This window comes from Trichomycterus rosablanca, chromosome 3 (genome assembly GCF_030014385.1).
Source record: "Trichomycterus rosablanca isolate fTriRos1 chromosome 3, fTriRos1.hap1, whole genome shotgun sequence".
NCBI classification, from domain to species: domain Eukaryota; kingdom Metazoa; phylum Chordata; class Actinopteri; order Siluriformes; family Trichomycteridae; genus Trichomycterus; species Trichomycterus rosablanca.
The window spans coordinates 4,878,352-4,899,908 of NC_085990.1; the positions used below are offsets into that span (position 1 = coordinate 4,878,352).

Genomic DNA, 21,557 nt, shown 5'->3' on the forward strand with positions numbered 1-21,557 from the left:
TGGCCGCTTATCCCAGCCGGATGGCAGAGCCGAGATTCGATACGATGAATTTGAGATCCCAGCTCTGGTGTTCAGTGTGTGTGTTAACCGCTGTGCCACCTGAACAGCTGACTTGTGCACTTTTCTACGTTGATGGTAAAGGTTTCTGCAGAGAACAGTGGGTTTTCTGTTTAACGTTCAGTCATGGTAGGGTGGCACACAAGCAGATTTTAATCATGCGTTTTACTGGTTTGAATTTACGCAGTTTGCTGTGGTGAGCTTAAATTTCATGGAAAGTTTAATCATTCAGCATCTAAACTTAAAAGCTATAGACTTGCAGGACAATTTAAATTCAGTATATTGGCGTATGGGGAGAACCACAGGCTGCACATTGACAAGTGTTTTAAAGATTAAAATCTCATCTTTGTAATCACATCAGATGTTTCAGCACTTATTCAGCTTACTCAAATCTTAATATCTGAGTATCTAATATGCAATGTTAATGCTGTTAGTAAATGTTCCATTGACACATTTTGGTCATTGTGGACATGTATGAAAAGCTTTCTCCAAGTTATCAGGTCTTTACACTCGTTTAAAATAACAAACAAAACTCAAATCTCTATAAACTGCTGTTTATGCCATTCAGCAGACACTTTTATCCAAAGCAAATTGAACTAATTTCTGAATACAACGCAAGCAATTTAGGGTTAAGGACCCTACTCGGAGCCCAACAGTGGTGAGATGGGGGTGCTTGATCAGTGACCTTCTGGTCACTAGTTCAATACCTTAACCACGGAGATACCCCTGCCCTGTTTAACTTGTATATTGTCCGCTGTCCGATGGGAAACACGTATCTCCAAAAACCCAACTTTTCAGGAGAAGGAAAAAACTTTTTCCCCTGACAGTAATGGTGCAAACAAACCACAGATGGCGCAATTTGGATACAATTCAGCACAGAAATAAAAAATACATCTTTATCAGGTCGTCAGTCTGTCTGTTTCATATGTAAAATGGACTCATGTGTTTTGTAGACAGCAAACAAAGATACACGGATTTCTTTTGGTGAATTCCAAAGAGCACGTCCAACTTCCTGCACAGCCTGTTGTGTGTTCTTTTAAATACTGCCAGTATGAATGCATGTTTTAGCACAAGCAGAGTCTAATATTACTATACTAGCCAATACCTGGTCAAAATCAGCACATTTAATCTAGCAGCCAATAAAGATACTCGTTAAAGAGAGCGTGATTTTCATCTTTTCACTGGTCATTTTGATATTCGCTGCTATGGACAGAGATTTATACCCACAATCAACACGTAAAAAAGTGAAAACGGCTGAAAGTGGAGATACGTGTTTTTCATTGGACTGCGACGATATACAAAAAGCGACGATATACAAATTTTGTTGACAAAACAACAGCAGTTGTCTGCAGTTGTCTGCTGTTAGACAAAAAAAAGTCAACAATCAAATGCATAGAAAGTTCCTTTATTAAGCAGAGAAATGTAAACAAGAAGCTTCAGCAGTTAAAAGACTGCAAATAAAGCTGTGGTTGTGCAAGCATACAGAACATACAATGAAGTTCTTTGGTTAAAAAGGAAATCTAAAGAGTAAATAAGTATTATATACGGTGCAGATAATACAGAGCTCTGCATGTGTTCTACACAATAAAACTGCAATAGATTGTTTAAAAGGGTGTGGTGGGGGTGTCGGCAATCGGGACAGTGTTGGTACTAGAATACATTTAGACGAGCATGTAGATTCAGCTGTGTCGGTACCCTGTGTTTAGTGCAATTTAAACTCAATAATGTAAATGTGTTTTTGTTTGTTTGTAGCACCTTGCAAACATTTTAACTTGTGTCTCTAATCACATTATGAAACTGATTTTCATTTTTTTTTATTGCAATTTTAGAATTGTTAATCAGGTTCGGATTCTAATGGGTTAAAAATTAAAACAATGTTCTTTTAAAGAATTACACACCGGTGAGCTAACATACTGTCAAACAGCGCTGACCGCACGAAACATGGACTCTGCAAGACCTGAAGGTGTGCTGTGGTGATTACCAGAAGTTTATGTATTTAGTTCTGTATTTTAAGTTCATGTAATGCATCCTCGTGCATCTTTCACAGCTAAAACCACCATCCACATGATCTCGGAGAAAACAGGATTTGTTGGACCAGTGAAGCGTCTGTTGCTCTGTTGTCCAGTTTTGATGCCTCTGTGCCTGCAGCAGGACAAGAGATGCATAGGTACTTTGGCCCATACACAGAAGGGCTTGATGTGATATCTACATCACCAAAATAAAGTGATAAGCAGTTTGAACCACAGTACATCACCCTGTTGGTCTGTATCAGACACAATAACTTTCATGTCCTCTGACATTAATGAGTCTCAGCTGCCCAGCAGCTTGTTCTGTGGTTTGCTGTTTGTCCCTCCTCTGACCAATTTCGGTGAGTGCTCACCATGGCCGCCTGTGATTTTTATTTTAAATCATCTTAAATGTGGAATCATGTTTGTTTAAATATCTTGGTTCCATTTGTAGCTGCCCCAAGTCTAAATTGTAATTATGCTGTAAAGGATTCACAGTTTTGCAGAATCTTCTAATCTTCTTGAAATCTCTTGCATTATGAAATCAAGTGGAAAATTTAAAGCCTTAACTGGTATTTATAGTAAATGTTCTTTAGAGTGGTTCTGATCAACAGTGTTTGCATGAAGTTTCACTATTAATGTTGTAAACAAGACTTGAACTAACGTCAGTGGAAACTCAGTAGAAGCAGAATGAGGTCTGAGCTATTTTTGATAAGCTGATGTTTTCAGTTTGGCTTTTGAAATATAATACAGTATCTTTTTCCAAAACTGTAAAAAAAAAATGGCATATTCATTTAGACACTGTGCAAATTTAGCTTGTCAAAATGTCACATTTTAGCAGCCAGTTTTAGTTTTTACTATTTACTTTAATGTACTATATGGCTAAAAGTATGTGCACATGTGACCATGTGTCTTAGGGAACTGGTGCTTATTTAGTCAAATTTACATTCATAATGCCTGAGTTCAGGGCTATTTTATTTTATCCATTGTCTGTTTTACCACTGCTTAACCTGGTAAGGGTCACGGTGGTCTGATTCTGAAAACACTCAGGACAGGTTGCCAGTCAGTCACAAGGTGCACACACATACTTTTGTAGCTCCAATTGGCCTGATTGCATGTTTTTGGACTTGTGGTAGGAAACCCATGCAGACACAGGGAGAACATGCATTATGCACATAAAGTCGCCGTGCCGGGGAATTGAAACCAGGCCCTTCTTGCATTTAAATTGACATTTTCGGCATTTAGCAGACACCAAAGTGACTTACAGTACTGTGATAGTACAGTATATTGTCCAAATGATTGAGGGTTAAGAGCCTTGCTTAAGGGCCCAACAGAGGCAACCTAGCAGTAGTGGGGCTTGAACCAGTGACCTTTCAATTACTAGTCCAGTACCCTAACTGCAAGGCTACAACTGCCCATTCTTGCAAGCTTTGTAAGAAGACAGTTAGGGGCTAAAACCTCTAGACACATAATTACGTGTGGTGTCCACATACTTTCAGCCATATAGTGTAAAATATGCTAATCGTGCACAGAGCTCTTTTTATGAACATATGCTAGAATCTTCTTTGTCAAAAATTAGTCATGTCATCTTGTTTAGTACATGGATATACACTGTCATAACAGTCTGTTGGGTAAGGATTCAGTGTTCCTTTATACTCAACGTACCAGTAACACAGACCTGAGCAGTTGGCATCCTGAATTTAAACATGCTGATTGTAAGTAGATCAGGATTTAATAATATCAGTCGTAAAGAGCCACAGTCCTGCACAGTTTTATACACCTGATGCACAGAAAGCTTGATAATTAGCTCATAACCTCAATCTAGAGTGTTCGGAAAAGAAAAAGTCCAAAGCTCTGCAGGGTGGTGCGGTTCCAGGACTGGAAGTAAGAAGCCCTGAAGTTCTTGTAGATGACACTTCATTAATGATTCTTCCACTGCTTGGTTAATAACCTGGTTTAAAAAAGGTGTGGTCATTCTCCTTTATTATTAGAAAACTGGCAAAACCACGACCTGACAAACTGATAGTATCACAGTTTCTTAGTTTTATTTCTGTTGTGAGTGTATATACATACTGTACATATACACTGTAATTTATTTAAACTGAGTTGACAGCAAGAAGGTCCTGGTTGGGCGGTTGGGCGGTCTGGGTCCTTTCAGTGTGGAGTTTGCATGTTCTTCCCATGTCTGCATTGGTTTCGTCCGGGAGCTCCGGTTTCCTCCCACAGTCCAAAGACATGCAAGTGAGGTAAATTGGAGATACAAAATTGTCCAAGGCTGTTTGATATAAACTTGTGAAGTGATGAATCTTGTGTAATGAATAACTACCGTTCCTGTCATGAATGTAACCAAAGTGTAAAACATGACGTTAAAATCCAAATAAACAAACAAACAGTCCCTCACTACAAATTGATGATTCTGAGAGTTTTACAGTAGAAGAACCACATTAGATTCCATTGTGGTTTTTATCACAAGGTTTATCTGCAGAAGTCCTAGCTGTGTGTTTATTATATCGTCCTGTTTCAGTACCAGTTAAATGATCATGTTTTAATTCCAAAAACAGCCTTTAACCGCATACATGACTCAGTAAATCCTAAACTATGCCAGTCATCTCTGTCAGCAGAAGTCATGACATAAGCCGGTACTTCACAGTTTCATCATCAAGTTCAGTTAAAAAAGCTTCAACATTCATTTTTAGTTTGCAAACAGCTTTACTAAAATGAATTTCTTTCTTTAACTCTTTTTACTGAATTCCTAAAAGAATCTTGGCTCCCAGTGTTTAGTGTTTTTTGTTAAGTGGTTTGGGTGTTTTGACCTGACCTGATTTAAGTGCAAGTCTAAGTTTAAATCTGACTGACTTTATTTAGTGCACTGTACATGTCAGTGATGTACATGGTGCCATACGCCCAGGATCCTGCAGACCAGGCTTCCAACCATCATTGTTTACCATCATCAAGAGTTTGACATGTTGTTTTTTGGTTTCCTCTCACCTTAGGGTCACCTGGGCCTTTTGTTATTATTATTATTATTATTATTTTAATTGTCTTTATTGAACAAATAAAAGAATAGGTAAAGCAGTGTAATAAGGTTCAGTTTGGTAAGTGCAGTTTGGTAAATTTTGCTGAATGTGAATCCTAATGAAGAATGAAGACTATTTAATCATACATGGTGCATAACAGATTGTTGTGCCCTGGTGCGGCACCACGTCACGCAGTAGGTGCCTTTTTGTATTTTTCTCACCTTTGTCCTTCAGTCCCTCACTACAAACTGATGATCCAGAGAGTTTTACAGTAGAAGAACCACATTAGATTCCATTGTGGTTTTTATCACAAGGCTTATATGCAGAAGTCCTAGCTGTGTGTTTATTATATCGTCTTGCACCACATGTACCAGTTAAATGATCATGTTTTAATTACAAGAACAGTCTTTAACCGAATACATGAGTAAATCCTAAACTATGCCGGTACTTCACAGCCGGTACTTCACAGTTTCAGCAAAACCTTTCTGGAAAGAAACTATAATATAAATAATTCAGCAAACCTAAACTGCTTTACTAAAATTATTTTCTTCCTTTTTTTTACTGAATTCCTAAAAGAATCTTGGCTCCCAGTGTTTAGTGTTTTTTGTTAAGTGGTTGAGGTGTTTTGACCTGACCTGACTTAAGTGCAAGTGTGCATGGTGCCATACGCCCAGGGTCCTGCAGACCATGCTTCCAACCATCATGGTTTACAAAGACATGTTGACATGTTCTCTTTGGTTTTCTCTCACCTTAGGGTCACCGGGGCCTTTTCTTCCTATTATTATTTCAAAATTGTGTTTATTGAACGATTAAAAAATAGATGAAGCAGTGTAATGAGGTTCAGTTTGGTAAGTGCAGTTTGGTAAATTTTGCTGAGCCTGATGGAAAATGGTGCCGAGATGTTCTCGTAATGCTTGTGTGCTGCTTTAACACTCATTTACTGGCTCATTTCTGTCAAAAGCTGATAAGTAGAACTAATCAAACTGATAACAAGTAGGCGTTTAATGCATGTTAGTCATTAGAACAACTAACTAGTTTTATCATTTGGTTACAGTGTTCCATTCCTCCAGTACAGGTCCAAATATGCAACACAGGAAGTCATGACTTGCTATGAGTTCCTGCACACTCAGGTAAACTTAAAAAGGGCTCATTTAAAATCAAACATGCTAATGTTGGTGTGAAACATATTTGTTTGAATTATATTTTCCCAGAAACTTTAAAGGTTCTATTCCTTGTAATTTATGTGTATTTTTTAAAATGTATTTTTAGTCTATGTTTAAGATGTATTCAGTCCAAGATAGTCTAGAACTGTAAATAGGTCAAATGAAAACAATGTGATTTGTAAACTGTCTTTTAGGAATATGTAATTGCACAACAGCACACAAATTTATGTTAATAAATTATGTAAGGAATGTAGAAATTTCACAATCTACAGTCTATAACATTACAAAAAAACAACAACACTGAATGAACATTACCTTTGTACGACCCTTAGACAGCACTGACATTAAAAACCATTATACCTCTGTAATGAATATAGCCACATTGGCTTACGAATACTTTGGAAAACTGTTGTTAGTAAACACAGCTCTTCACTGCATAATTTATATATAAGTGTATACATACAAAACGCAATCAATATTTTATCTTTATGATTGCCACTTAAGAGAAACGGACACATCAATCATCTGCATCTCCATTCTCCCTCTGCTGGCCAAAATGACAGTGCAGAAGGACACAACACTTAAAAGGAACTCACTGAAGAACTCATTCAGTAGCTGAGCACGTTAAAAACAAGGCTTTAAATTTAAGAAAAGGCTGCCAGTACTGCCACCTTAGTGAAGGCAGATAGGTGCCCAATTCAAATCATGCCAAAGCACTCAAAAAATGTAGATGGCTATTTAACATATATGCAAAAATGACCAAGAAGTGGATGCTGTAGGAGTCTGTGATACACTAAGGTGGGCAGGGAAGGAATGAATGAATTTACCATTAATAAACTTACCATTCAATCTGTTTAGTGCTAACATTTTCCTTCAATTGACATATGTAGAATATCCCCACACACTGCGCTCTGTTTCCATCTGAGGGTCTTTATCTATCTGCCGCATTCTGCTATTCAAATATTCTAGTTATTGTTCTTGCAGCTGATAGGAAAGACCCCATCAGTGCTGTTGCTCATACTCACTCCCCCCACCACATCTGATAGCTGCACTGATAAGAGTATTGTGTTAGTGAGTATCTCAGGCTTGTGGTCTGTCTGTCACCACAATATGTTCCACACACAACACGTTGAAACTGGGAACACATGTCAGGAAGTGAATCCTCAGACGTAAATACAGAAAACGTAGAAAAATAGCACGAGGTGTGTGACTGTCTGTGGGCGTCTGTGGTTATCCACATATATTCTCTGAAGGTTTTATCTACCTTTTCTCACGACAAAGTACCTCTGAAATAGACAATGATGCTCAGCTTCTTTATGCTTCTTTAGATACCGGTGGCTTCATGTTTAATGTTTCTAAAACTACATTTTTAAAATTATGACACACAAGCTGTGATTTCTCACAAATTTCCCAAATATTTTATGATCTTATTTTCAAGAATAAGAAGCTATGAGTTAAATATTATAATTTGCAACACATTTAATAAACTTAGTAAGAACATTGTAAACACCATGCGTCCAAAGTGGAGGAAAGAACATTCAAAAAATAAAAATTCTATCTATGAAAGGATGTTATCTGTAAAGTCATGTAAATGTTTTGTAGTTAGCAAAGGTTTCATTAAATAACAGTAAATTTTTTTGCATTACAAATATTCTGAGCAAATAAGAATATGAACCTAGGAAAATAAGATGGTACAATGGTTTGGTGGGTAGCACAGACACGGCGAAGCGAGAAGGACCAGGGTTTGATTCCTATGTGGAGCAGCCCAGGTCCTTTTTGTGTGGAGTTTGCATGTTCTCCCCCATCTGTGTGTCCAAGTGAATTAGAGATACAAAATTGGCCTTTACTGTGTTTGATATTGAATTTGAATTGATAAAGACTTGGGTCGGCACGGTGGCTTGGTGGGTAGCACTGTCGCCTCACAGCAGGAAGGTCCTGGTTTGGATCCCCAGGCGGGGCGGTCCGGGTCCTTTCTGTGCGGAGTTTGCATGTTCTCCCCATGTCTGCGTGGGTTTCCTTCGGGAGCTCCAGTTTTCTCCCACAGTCAAAAAACATGCAAGTGAGGTAAATTGGCGCAAGACACACAGTAACACCCTGGACCGGGCGCACATGCACACATCCATTCACCTATAGAGCAATTCAGTGTCTCTAATTAACCTGACTGCATGTTTTTAGACTGTGGGAGGAAACCGGAGCTCCCAGAGGAAACCCACGCAGACATGGGGAGAACATGCAAACTCTGCACAGAAAGGACCTGGACCGCCCCACCTGGGGATCAAACCCAGGACCTTCTTGCTGTGAGGTGACAGTGCTACCCACTGAGCCACCGTGCCGCCCTGCATAATCCAAACAGGAAAAATGTAACACAGCAGGTTTTATGAACCGCTCTGTTCACTGCATGCAATAACATTAAAATGCCAGATGTTGCTAAATATGCAAAGTTTATTTATAGTGATTCCTTTAATCGCTGTATATAATAACACTGTCATAACTTACAAGCATGGAATGGAAATATCTGAGCCGTTTATTACAGTATGTGTGTAAGCAGTACCCAGTAAAAAGTGCAAACATGTGGTTAAGCAGTTACGTCAGGCAAGAGATTCTTCTTTCAGGTCTTCCTAAAATCATATGAGCAAAATAACAAAACAAACAAATAGTAACCAGAGGGGGAGATTGAGTCATCCAAGGCATTACCCTGCACTGGCAAAATCAAAACAACCTCGGCCCCCATGCTCCACAGTTCTTCACCTCTAGATCTTTCAGTTGCGCCCTGTCAGCCTGGCTTTCCGAGAAGTGCCACTTTGATAAACATGCAAATTGTACATATGAATCAGGCGTTTTATAAAGCTGGGTGGATCAGAGATGGGGCAGAATTTAAAAATATATAAAATCTAATTAAAATAAATGCTAAAATTATAAATGTACATTTGTATAGAACAGAACCTTTGTTATCAGTGAACTTAGTGTTTTTTAGCCACTGGCCACAAGCACATTAACAAATGTTCCAGGTACCTGCTCTATTTTAGTTCTTAGACAGGGCAGCTCAGTGGCTCGGTGGGTAGCACTGTTGCCTCAAAGCAAAAAGGTCCTGGGTGGGGCGGTCTGGTTCCTTTCTTCATGAAGTTTGCATGTTCTCCCTGTGTCTGTGTGGGTTTTCCTCAGGGGAGTTCCAGTTTCCTCCCACAGTCCAAAGACATGCAAGTGAGATGAATTGGAGATACTAAATTGTCCATGACTGTGTTGTGATCTGATGAATCTTGTGTAATGAGTAACTATCGTTCCTGTCATTAATGTAACCAAAGTGTAAAACATGACACTAAAATCCTAATGAATAAATAATAAATACAGATCCTTAAGATCACTTAAAAGAAGTTGGCAAGTTAAGTTATAAGCTAATCTTCAAAACACAAAAACACAGAAAAACAAGCAAATAATTATTGAAGTCTCTAAATCTTCTAATAGTGTCAAAGTGAGTAAAAGACTTTACAAATTAGGCGGGGTGTCTGTAATGTTAACAAACATTAGCCCAGCAGCACTGCAAACAATAAACTTGGCTAGCTGTCTAAGTAGCACTGTAGCTTGCTAGTGAGCTGAATATAAAGGTAGCGTAAATAATGTGTTATGCCCAGTTCACCCTACACGATTTTACTTCTCGCGTGTGTTTTCATGACAAAACGTAGTTTGGGAGACCAGAGAAGCTCGCGTACGATTCCAGTAGATGATAGATGGTGTAGTGTGTGACCCCCTATCGCTGATCAGTCGTGTAGTGTGAACTACACACCGACTTGAAAGACTCCCGATTACAAGAGATCCAGTTGTGTAGTGTGAACTGTACAGTGACCTAACGATATGGAAAGTCGTGTAGTGTGAACTTGGCATTAGCTAATTCTACTATTCAAAGTAGTAGCAATAAATTTTTACATATGTGTTACAGTGCAAACCCTCTTATCAGAACCTCTGATTTTGAACCTCTAAGTTTGATAAATAATAAAATAAATTAAAAACATTAAATACATGCTGATTGATTTGACAGGACAACAATCTTAAACAAAATAACTCATGACTTGTTTCTAAAAATGGTTAACATGGCGCGTCCAATTACCTGATTTAATTTTTATTAGCAATGCTTTTACTAGCGCCTAAATTCTGAAATCCTCGGTTCGAAACTTGCTGTTGCCACCGGTCAGCCGGGCGCCATCTAGCGGGCATAATTGACAGTGCCTGCAGCAGACACGTTTCTGCTAGGGCGGGATGACCGGACTATGTGGGTGGGGTCTTCAAACGCTGTGTAAAGACCCTGATTAGCAGATAGAGAGGCGCCTGTGCAGAATGCATGGGTGTAAAAGGGCTCCGCAAAGGGCTGCACGCGGGTCAGAGGAGGTGTGAGCAGCAGTGTACCCACCTCGACTGCAATCAGGGATCCCCCAGCAGCGGAAGACAAATTGACTACACTAAATTGGGAAAAAATGGAAGAAAATGCATAAATAAAATAGAATAAAAGCAGTGTTTTTACTGCTGTGTTGCTTTTTTACTTTTAGAATTTGCAAAAGCCGTCTACTGGCATACTTATGGAACATATGCATGCACCACACAAAACTGTTAACTTAATGATCACACAAACTATTGTTGTTGTTTCTAACTAACATTGTTTAAGTTGGTGGAAATAACCCAGCACTTTAACCCAGACTTGCTGGTTCTTATTTCAGGTGGTCGGGTTGTTTTAAATGGGCAGTGAAAATTCAAGTTTGTTTTCAAATTGCTGCACGTTGTATCTCATCTCTTACGAGTCTTAATTAGCATATCAGAAAAACATCGTGTGGGCAGTTTTGAAGTGTTTTGTAACAGCATTTTTCCACTTTATTCAAATCGTGACATACATTCAGAGTAGATAGAGAAAGCAGAATACAGTAGAAGGAGAATCCGTGGGTGGGTAGAATCGCCTTGTTTGCTTCTCTTTCTTTCTCTCTTTCTTTCTCTTTCCGTTGTGCGTCACTGAGACCACAAGTAAACCATTTATGTCTCTGTCTTGAAGTCATGTGACGAAGAAGAGGAATTACCTCTAGTGAGACACATTCTACTCCCACACCAAATATACATACTCGCCCCCAAACACAGAGCCTACAGACTCATACAGAGGTTACAAGAAACCAGATCAGAGCTCTGCCTGACCGACAGTGGGACTACTGAACGGAAAACGTGTGACAGACATGGCGCTAGTGCAAGTTCAGATCTTTCTAGTAACAGCCCTGGCAATTCAATGTAAGTTTATTTGTTTGTTTTTGTTTTTTAATAATAATTTTTTATTATTAAAAATTGTTTTAATTATAATTTTAACAACTGTGACTCTGTCTTCATACATACTTAATTTACTGATCATGATGTTAGGACACTCAATCAATTACACTGGCCCTAGAGCTAGGCATCTACACACGATTGGCAATGTCAAGAGCAAGAGCGGCCTTGAAGCGAGAGCGGCCTTGAATTTCGGGCACCGGGACCAGATCCACGAGCTTTCTGCCCCCATCCAAATTTCGGAGAGGGCAATTACAGTCGTCATACTGAGAGGACAAGGGATGAGGATGCAGGACTTTAGCGCTGCATAGTCGGGGAAACCGGACGGAAAATCAAGGACACTCAGTCAATTACACTGGCCCATCAGGTTTGAGTCTTAGTGGGCTATTATTGAGCCGGGCATCTATACACAATTGGCAATGTCTGGGCGGATAGGGGAAGGGATGAATTGGTGGCCTGTCCCGGTTGAGTCGGCCCACTGTAACCCTGACCAGGATAAAGTGGTTGAAAAATGAAAGAAAAAATGTAATGCGGCAGTTGTAGCCTAGTGGTTAAGGTACTGGACTAGTAATCGAAAGGTTGCTAGTTCAAGCCCTACCACTGCCAGGTTGCCACTGTTGGGCCCCTTGAGCAAGGCGCTTAACCCTCAATTGCTTAGACTATATACACCGACCAGGCATAACATTATGACCACTGACAGGTGAAGTGAATAACACTGAATATCTCTTCATCACGGCACCTGTCAGTGGGGGGGATATATCAGGCAGCAAGTGAACATTTTATCTTCAAAGTTGATGTTAGAAGCAGGAAAAATGGGCGAGCGTGAGGATTTGAGAGAGTTTGACGAAGGCCAAATTGTGATGGCTAGACGACTGGGTCAGAGCATCTCCAAAACTGCAGCTCTTGTGGGGTGTTCCCGGTCTGCAGTGGTCAGTATCTATCAAAAGTGGTAAACCGACGACAGGGTCATGGGCGGCCAAGGCTCATTGATGCACGTGGGGAGCGAAGGCTGGCCCGTGTGGTCCGATCCAACAGACGAGCTACTGTAGCTCAAACTGCTGAAGAAGTTAATGCTGGTTCTGATAGAAAGGTGTCAGAATACACAGAGCATCACAGTCTGTTGCGCATGGGGGAGCAAAAGTGGGACCAACACAATATTAGTAAGGTGGTCATAATGTTATGCCTGATCAGTGTATGATTACAGTACTGTATGTTACTTTGGATAAAAGCGTCTGCTAAATGCCGAAATGTAAATGAAGTGAAAAATGAAAACAAATCATGTTATCAGTCTGTTTCCTACACAGAAATGCAGTCACTGGATTAAATTGAATTTAAATAAATAGGACCTCTGTTTCCTCCTGGATTGGCTGCTCTAAATTGTCTTTATATGTGGGTAATATACTATATGTGGGTAATATATATCCAGGTGAGCGCACGATGCCCTGTAATGGACTGTCACTTTGTTCAGGACTGACTTCTTTTTCTCAGTGTTTGCAAGTAGTTCCGGACTTCACCTGATCCTGACCAGGATACAGTGGCTAGAAGAAATTAACGAATGAAAATGGATAATTTTGATACTTTGGTGTAAATATTGAATTTGTTTATTTTCCAGGGAGCCACGGTGAGATGACTGAGGTGTTTGCAGAAATTGACACAGAAGCGGTGCTGCCATGTGATGTTTACTCCCCATGGCACCAGTCCCCTGCTGTCGCCTGGAAAAAGATTACCGGACAGTAAGAACCATCCTTTCTTCCATTTATAAATATCATCCATAGCTAGAATTTTTCATATTCCATATCCAGAATCCATATCCATACTGACTGTCAGGCTAGAAAGGCTACAAAGCGCACCTGAAAAGTTTTACATATGTATTTGCAATACATTTAATACATTAATATAAAAATTATAATATACTGTATGTATTAACATGGATTATGTAAGCGATTAAAGTTCTGATCCACTGATCAGAACTTTGAAAGGAAATTAAAATAATATAAGAAAAGTGAATTGAGGTAAACGACACAGTGCTGTGCATGAGCCTAATAGTGTGTTTATGCACTTAGAATAAATTGGATACCCGATTGGAAGCTTGTTTAATGACTAAACACCTAAAATGACTTTAATAATTAATAAAAGCTTAAATTCTGTCCTGCTCTCGCTTTCTCTCAGTGGGTCAGAAAGGACAGTGTGGCGCAGGAGCAAGAGCGGCCTTGAATTTCGGCCCCCGGGACCAAATCAACGTGCTTACTGTCCCCATCCGAATTTCGGAGAGGCCAATTACAGCCTTCATATTGAGAGGACAAGGGACGAGGATGCAGGACTTTATCGCTGCTTGGTCGGGGAAACCGGACGAAAAGTCAAGGATGTGATGCTTAAAGTTGTCAAAGGTAACCGCACATAAAATACCACATAAAATAACAACATTACAATGAAAACGTTTTTCTTATGGAGTAAATAATTAATGTGATTTAGGTTTTTTTTTTTATTTATGAGAAAATACGTGTTGACTGCACCAGTATTAACCAACTTTTAGTCATGAATTATTCATGGGGTGGACAAAATGTTGGAAACAGGTAACAAAATATCAGAATTCAAATTCAAAAGGCCTCAATATGAAGCTGTTATTTTAAGTAATAAAGGGAAACTACTTTGCTGTTTTAGGAATTTTAAATGATGCTTAATTATGAGAATTTAGGACAATGGTAAGCACTTGGCTTTATTCTTGTGTTTATTATTTAGCAGTGTGTATTAGTGCATTATCATTCTGGAATTTTGAAACATTTGTCATTCAATTTAAAGCGATCATTGGACCATTATGATTTTCACCAGTTCTCATGGCCCTATGGAACTACGCCTGTACTGGACTATTGGCAACAGTACTTTAGATTTATCCAAACATAAATATGTCAGAACAAAGGTATTATGGTTAGAGAAAAAAAGGCCAGATTATTGCTCCTTACGTTTGCTGAATGGAAGCATTGCCGCAAATTTCAGTTTTTGTTAAAACTGGGTCATTGGGACACTTATTTAACTCTGGAAATATCCTCGGTGCTGTACATTAGAGGGATTTAGCCACTACCCTGTAAAGTGCCACATATTCATTTTGACTTGCAACCACTGCTTCATTTTGCAGCTGATCTTGGTTTATGTTTTACATAGATAGTGTGTTGCACCTTAAAGTGCCACTGCATAATTTTAAGAAAGAAAACTAAGAGGGGTTTTAAAGGAATTTAGAAAACTATGTTTTTACTTCTGTATTGGACTATACACAGCAGACACTACATACAAACATACTTTAGCTTAAACATAAATCCCTTAAAATAAAGGTATTACGGTTAAAACGGATGCATTAATTTGTTATTTTTATTGCATAAAAACCAGGAATATTTACCACACAGATATGACAGATTTCTAAATGCAATTATATATTATTTTATGATATTAATAATATACCACATATTTTATATATTGTATTTAAATGTTGTAGTTTATTACAAAAAGAGTCATTTTTTGTACAGTACATGTAATAATTAATGTTCCATAAGAGTATATTATTCACGCACCAGCCACTTTATTAGGAACCCCTATACTGCTCATTCATGTGATTCATTTAATGACAGGAGTGGAACCTGCATCCTTATGATTTTATGCATTACATCGCTGCGACATGACTGGCTGATAGGATAATGAAATTTATGAGCAGATATACAGGTGTATAAAAGTAGACAGTGAGTTTACATTGCTTACTATAATGAACTAAACTTATATAATGGGTATGCATCATATTTTTACATATAGACACATAAATACGTACATTATATAGATACTATATAAAGCATCATATGAATGTATATGGTAAATAATGTGAGTTTGATTCTTACTGGTAAAGAACTGGTTGGAAGGCACTGTCTCTCTATCCATTCAGACATGTACGGTCATTGTGGACAGACGGGTAGGGCATCAAAAAGAAGAGTAGAAAAATGTGACTATGTGCGTTTTTTAGAATTTACATTGGAATAAAATTCAAAACCACTAGTGTTGTTTTATTATTACAATAATTTATTTTTAATAACTGTTTTATTCCGGTCTGGGTTGCAGTAAGCATGGCACCATTTGAGAACACTGTAGCAGGGCAGGAATACACCAGACAGTGCCAGACTGTGCTTGCTCCATTATGATTGTTTATTTTTGGGTTATAGTTGCCTCATAGTTCTCTGTTTTATTGCAGTATTGTTTACACCAGCTAAGGTGGTCGAGGGTGAATGTCTGACCGTGACCTGCGTTGTTACTCCGATGCTGCGTGGCAGTATGACGTTAGAACTGAACGGCTCCCTGAAGAGCAGAACATCCAGACATGTGATAAATAAAGTGTCTCAGAGTGACTCAGGAACCTGGAGTTGTCTGATTAAAGGCAGTCAAGCACAAGCATCGGCTTCCCTGCAAGTCAAAGGTGCTTATTGCATAAATCATAAGTAGAATATTCTACTTCTAGATTTGGTTGCATTTGGTTCCTTTTTTAATTCATTTGTATGTCTTTTTTAGGAATTGTGGTACCTGTGGATAACCGTGCGGTGGTGTATGCAGAGGTGGGCTCTCCCATAACTCTGCCCTGCATCTTCTCCAAAGGTTTAATTCCTTACAGCTTCTCCTGGAAGAGGGAATCTGGAGAAACTGGCCTACCCCCTGTTTTATTTAACTCCTCCAGCCCGGACTCCTCTGTGCAGTGGGATGGGTCAGTTCACATTAAGAGCGTACAGGAGGAAGATAAAGGCGTGTACCGGTGTTCAGGAAATGTGAAGGGTGCTAATGGAAGAAGCATGACCATAGAGAGAACCATGCAGCTAGTCACTGCTCTTGGTGAGTGTCAAACTCATATTGTAGGGTAATTGAAACTTGTGTGTCTTAGCCAATTAAAATCTTGAGAACCTTCGGTCTTATGACAGAATAAATGAAAGATTAAACTGTGTTTATACCCAATAGTACTCAAATTTCAGAATTTTTAGATCATCAGATTTGTAGATGATGGAAGGGCCTTTACTAGGAAACAAACTTCTACACATTTTAATTTATTAGAATTACTATTACTAACATTTAAATTGTACATATTTAAATGTTTTCATGAGGTATACTGTACTGTAGTATTGAAGCATGCTGTACTATTGAAGTATGCTGTACTGTACTATTGAAGTATACTGTACTATTGGAGTATCAGATTTGTAGATGATGGAAGGGCCTTTACTAAGAAACAAACTTCTACACATTTTTATTTACTATTTCTCTTTATTTTAATTACTAAAATAAATTACAATTACTATTACTAACATTTAAATTGTACTCCCTTAATATACGGTATTTAGCAAATAAGCAGAAACAGTGCACTAACATTTAGAATAATGATGCACGGTGGCACAGTAGGTAATGCTGACGCCTCACAGCAAGAAGGGTCTGGGTTCGATTCTCTGGCCGGGCATCTAGAGTCTTTTCTGTGCAGAGGTTGCATGCTCTCCCTGTCTGTGTATGTGTGGGTTTCCTCCGGGTGCTCCTGTTTCCTCCCACAAGTCCAAAGACATTGTAAAACAATGAATGACATATATAAATGTGTTTACTGTGTGAAATTATTTGTATTAAAAAAAAAACCATAGAATTTGATCAGGATGTCCAGACGTTTTTCTGTAGTCAATATAAACAAATAAAAAGAATTTGAATGTTAAAAAGCTGACTTTTTAAATGTAATAATGATAATATTAACTTTGCTGCCTAGTTGCTTAACAATATAGGGATTTGTTAGCATGGTGATGTTAATTATAATAATAATAATAATATTAACAATATAGTTAAGCTACAAGCTTTATACATAGCTGCTAAAAGAAGATGCTGCAGGTCTCATTATTCATTATAAACTACTTATATGTGAGTGGTGGATCAGTGGTTAAGGTACTGACTGGACTAGTGATCAGAAGATCTCTGGTTCCAGCCCCACTTCCACTGTTGGGCCCCTGAGCAAGACCCTTAAGTTGCTTGCATTTTATTCAGGCACACTTGTAAAAATGTTTTAGTGGCAAGCCCCACTTTTCTCTGTTCGCCACTGTTGGACCCCTGAGCAAGGTCCTTAACCCTCAATTGCTTGAATTGTTTAATTGTCATAATTGTAGGTTGTTAGGATAAAAGCAGCTGCTAAATGCTGCACATGTAAACGTAAATATATGTTTTTTGTTATCATGTAACTCTGTCCTGTATGTCATGCTAAGAATATTTTTCTGTCTCACTGCAGTTCGGAGTTCATACAAAAATGACAGACTGACTCTGTCCTGCCTCATAAGCAGTGCCGACCTGGTCACAGAATACGAGTGGATCTATTTAAGCTATGGTGTGAACGACACTCAGACGATGACCCCGGTCCAGAGGTCTACATCAAATGTGCTGATCATCTCAAGAGCCGATGAGAAACCCCCCGGAGCCTGGGTGTGTCGTTACTATAACGAAAAGCAGCTTCTGGGAAATGTAACTCACCCCCTGCAAATGATGAGTGAGTAAACCACAGTTTTAAATGATAATATTTCCATCTGCATCTCAAAATATTCAAAAGTTTAAAGACATGGGTGCACCATATTTATACCATATACAGGTTTATTGAAGTATACTGTACTGTTGAAGTATACTGTACTATTGAAGTATACTGTACTGTACTATTAAAGTATACTGTACTGTACTATTTACGTATACTTTACTAATTAAGTATACTGTACTATTGAAGTATACTTTACTAATTAAGTATACTGTACTACTGAAGTATACTGTACTATTTAAGTATACTGTACTGTACTATTGAAGTATACTGTATTGTTGAAGTATACTGTACTGTTGAAGTATACTGTACTGTACTATTGAAGTATACTGTACTGTACTATTGAAGTATACTGTACTGTACTAGTGAAGTATACTTTACTAATTAAGTATACTGTACTATTGAAGTATACTGTACTATTTAAGTATACTGTACTATTTAAGTATACTGTACTGTACTATTTACGTATACTTTACTATTTAATTATACTGTACTATTTACGTATACTTTACTATTTAATTATACTGTACTATTTACGTATACTTTGCTATTGAAGTATACTGTACTGTTTAAGTATACTGTACTGCACTATTTAAGTATACTGTACTATTTAAGTATACTGTACTGCACTATTTAAGTATACTGTACTATTTAAGTATACTGTACTGTACTATTTAAGTATACTGTACTAGACTGTACTATTTAACTATACTGCACTGTACTACTGAAATATACTGTACTGTACTATTGACATATTCTGTATTGTACTATTTAAGTATACTGTACTATTGAAGTATACCGTTCTGTACTATTTAAGTGTACTGTACTATTTAATTATACTGTACTATTTAAGTATACTGCACTATTTACATATACTGTACTATTTAAGTGTACTGTACTATTTAAGTATTTCCACAATGTTACATGCTGCAGCTTTAAAACATTATTAATGAACCAGCAAGAATGAAAAGCAGCTGTTTGGATGCCTGTTTGATTGAGTTTAGATTGGTTCTGTCTATTTGTTTCTACAAATACCGCCAGACACAGACAAGGTCTGGAACTTGGAAGAACACACTTACAAACTACATACTATTACTGTTGTATATACGAGCTGTTAGAAAGTGTGTTAATGTGCCTCATATATTACACACTCACTGCAACTCTGATGTATATGACTGTGTCTACAGGTGGTCTGGAGGGACATGAGAAATCTGGAAATGGTTCCAAAGTGGCCATAATCATGTGCGTCTGCTTCCTGCTACTGCTGTTGCCCCTGATTTTGCTGCAGATGTACAAAAACCATCGCAGGGTAAGTTCCACAAACAAACATACAACAATTTAATGGTACCAAGTGGTGGAGGGTATACTGGGACTAAATTCATTCATCATTAAAAGTCAGTATACATACAGTGGTACCACTGATAGTTTGGACACAGCACAACAACATAGGTCCTGGGGTCCTTGGTTCGATCCTTACCTTTGTCAGCTCTTTGTGTGGAGCCTGATCTGTCCTTGTGTGTTTGAGCCAGTTAGAGAATGTGTGATTAACCCTAGGACCATGGTAAATAAGCCATTGTTTTCAGTGGTGCTAAATACAATGTGGTCCCACCGTGATCCAGGACAAAACGTTTAGTAAAAATCAATGATGAATGAATGCTTATACATATTATGCTGCTTAAAATGTGAGTATTGGTGTAATTGGGCTACATTATACAACATGAGGGTATTAACACGATTCTGCACTCACTAGAACATATTAAATTTCCAGAGCTTTTTTCCTATTATATAATGTTTAAAAGAATTCCCACAGGTTTGAGGTAACACATGAGTTTGTGACCCATTGTGATGGATTGGTGTCCTTGTTAAAACATAGTTGTGGAGGCGGCGTGATATTCTGCTAGCACACCAGCACCGAGATTCTGAACGCCTCGGTTTGAAACTTGGCGTTGCCACCGGTCGGCTGGGCAGCATCTAACGGGCAGGGGGGATGACCGGAATATATGGGCGGGGTCTTCAAATGCTGTGTTAGGACCCTGATTGGTGGATAGAGGCGCCTGTGCAGAGTGCATGGGTTCCGTTTAGGGCTGCACGCAGGTCGCAGGAGGCGTGCGCAGCAATATACCCACCTCTCCTGCAAAAAATCGGGGATCCCCCAGCAGCAGAAGAGAAATTGACTACACTAAATTGTATATATATATTGTTGTGTATCCCTGACATTGCACCCTGTGTTTCTTGCTGGCTCTAGACTCACTGTTACCTTAATGAAAGCCATTGTGAAGGTGGATTGGTTACTATAAATTACTTCTAATGTGTGTGTAAGTAAATGGATGAGTGTGTTTCCTTACGTGGAGTGGTGCACCCAGACCCACCACGACCCTTATAGGGTGACGTGGCTATTTACGACAAATAAGTGAAACCTTTATTTGTACCCTCGCAGTGGCATCAAAGTTACATTTCATTTTTTTATAACATTGTTTGTCCAGTATAAATGATAAAAACCTAACAAGTAAAATGATTTTTCTCTCTTCCATTTGTTTCTGCAGAGAAAAATGATCCTGCAGTATCCGGCTATGGAAACCATCGTTCACCAAGCTGCTACTAAACGAGAATTTCAAGAGAGAAGCAAAGCGAGTGAAAAAGCTAAAAACGCTCCCCGTGGAGAAGATTCTAGTGCTGCGTGTGTGTGAATCCTTTCATGGCTCGTCTGGTTTCAATCTGTTGGGTTGCTTGGTCATTTATACTCTATGTCTCTGTGTGTGTGCGTGTGTATATGTGTAAAAAGAAAATGACAATTGCAGGCAATTGTATCATGTATATAAATGTAAAATACACATGTATTTTTTGAATGCTTTAATCTTTATGTCAATGTTTTTCGTATAATATTTTATAAATGTGTACAAATAAATTAATGTTATCAATATTGCTGATCATATTTTTTTCTTTATTTTTTACACTATGTTCAAGCTATAAATTAGGAAGGCCCAGACAGACACAGAAAGAACATTTTAGTCCTTACAGATAGTGAATGAAGGCATTTACAGTTTTACATATTTACATTTAAAGCTTTAAATAAATATTAAGTCATAATTTGATGCCTACAACACATTACAAAACACATTACAAAAAGATTAGGACCCCCACCCCCCTCTCCTGACCTTTCAGCCCAGAGACGTGCCCAACTGTGTCTGTTGGACCCCCGACCAGGTCGGTAGCACTGCTAAAATCGGATGCCCTGGTGTGCTGGGGCATTAGAACGGTGTGTCCCCACACACACGCCCAGGGGCAATATAAGGCAGGGGAGCTTGTGGAATGAAACACGTCAGTTTTGGAAATTTCCACAGAAAAACAGATCAATAGCATTAATGAAAGTCCCATTTACAAGCAAATAGTCCAACCTGTGTCCCATTAAAAACCTGTTGAGCATTATAAAGCACCATATATGACAACGGAGACCCGG

General features: G+C 38.5%; 1 protein-coding gene across 1 annotated transcript; it reads left to right on the top strand.

Annotated features, from left to right (window-relative positions):
* Positions 1-1,998: 1,998 nt before the first annotated feature.
* On the top strand, positions 1,999-20,938 carry LOC134310053 (lymphocyte activation gene 3 protein-like). The gene is made up of 9 exons (XM_062991569.1): positions 1,999-2,020; positions 2,105-2,224; positions 13,148-13,268; positions 13,705-13,922; positions 15,764-15,985; positions 16,078-16,392; positions 17,807-18,061; positions 19,288-19,409; positions 20,644-20,938. The coding sequence occupies exons 1-9, from the start codon at positions 1,999-2,001 to the stop codon at positions 20,785-20,787; spliced, it is 1,539 nt and encodes a 512-aa protein (XP_062847639.1). The 3' UTR covers positions 20,788-20,938.
* Positions 20,939-21,557: the final 619 nt, after the last annotated feature.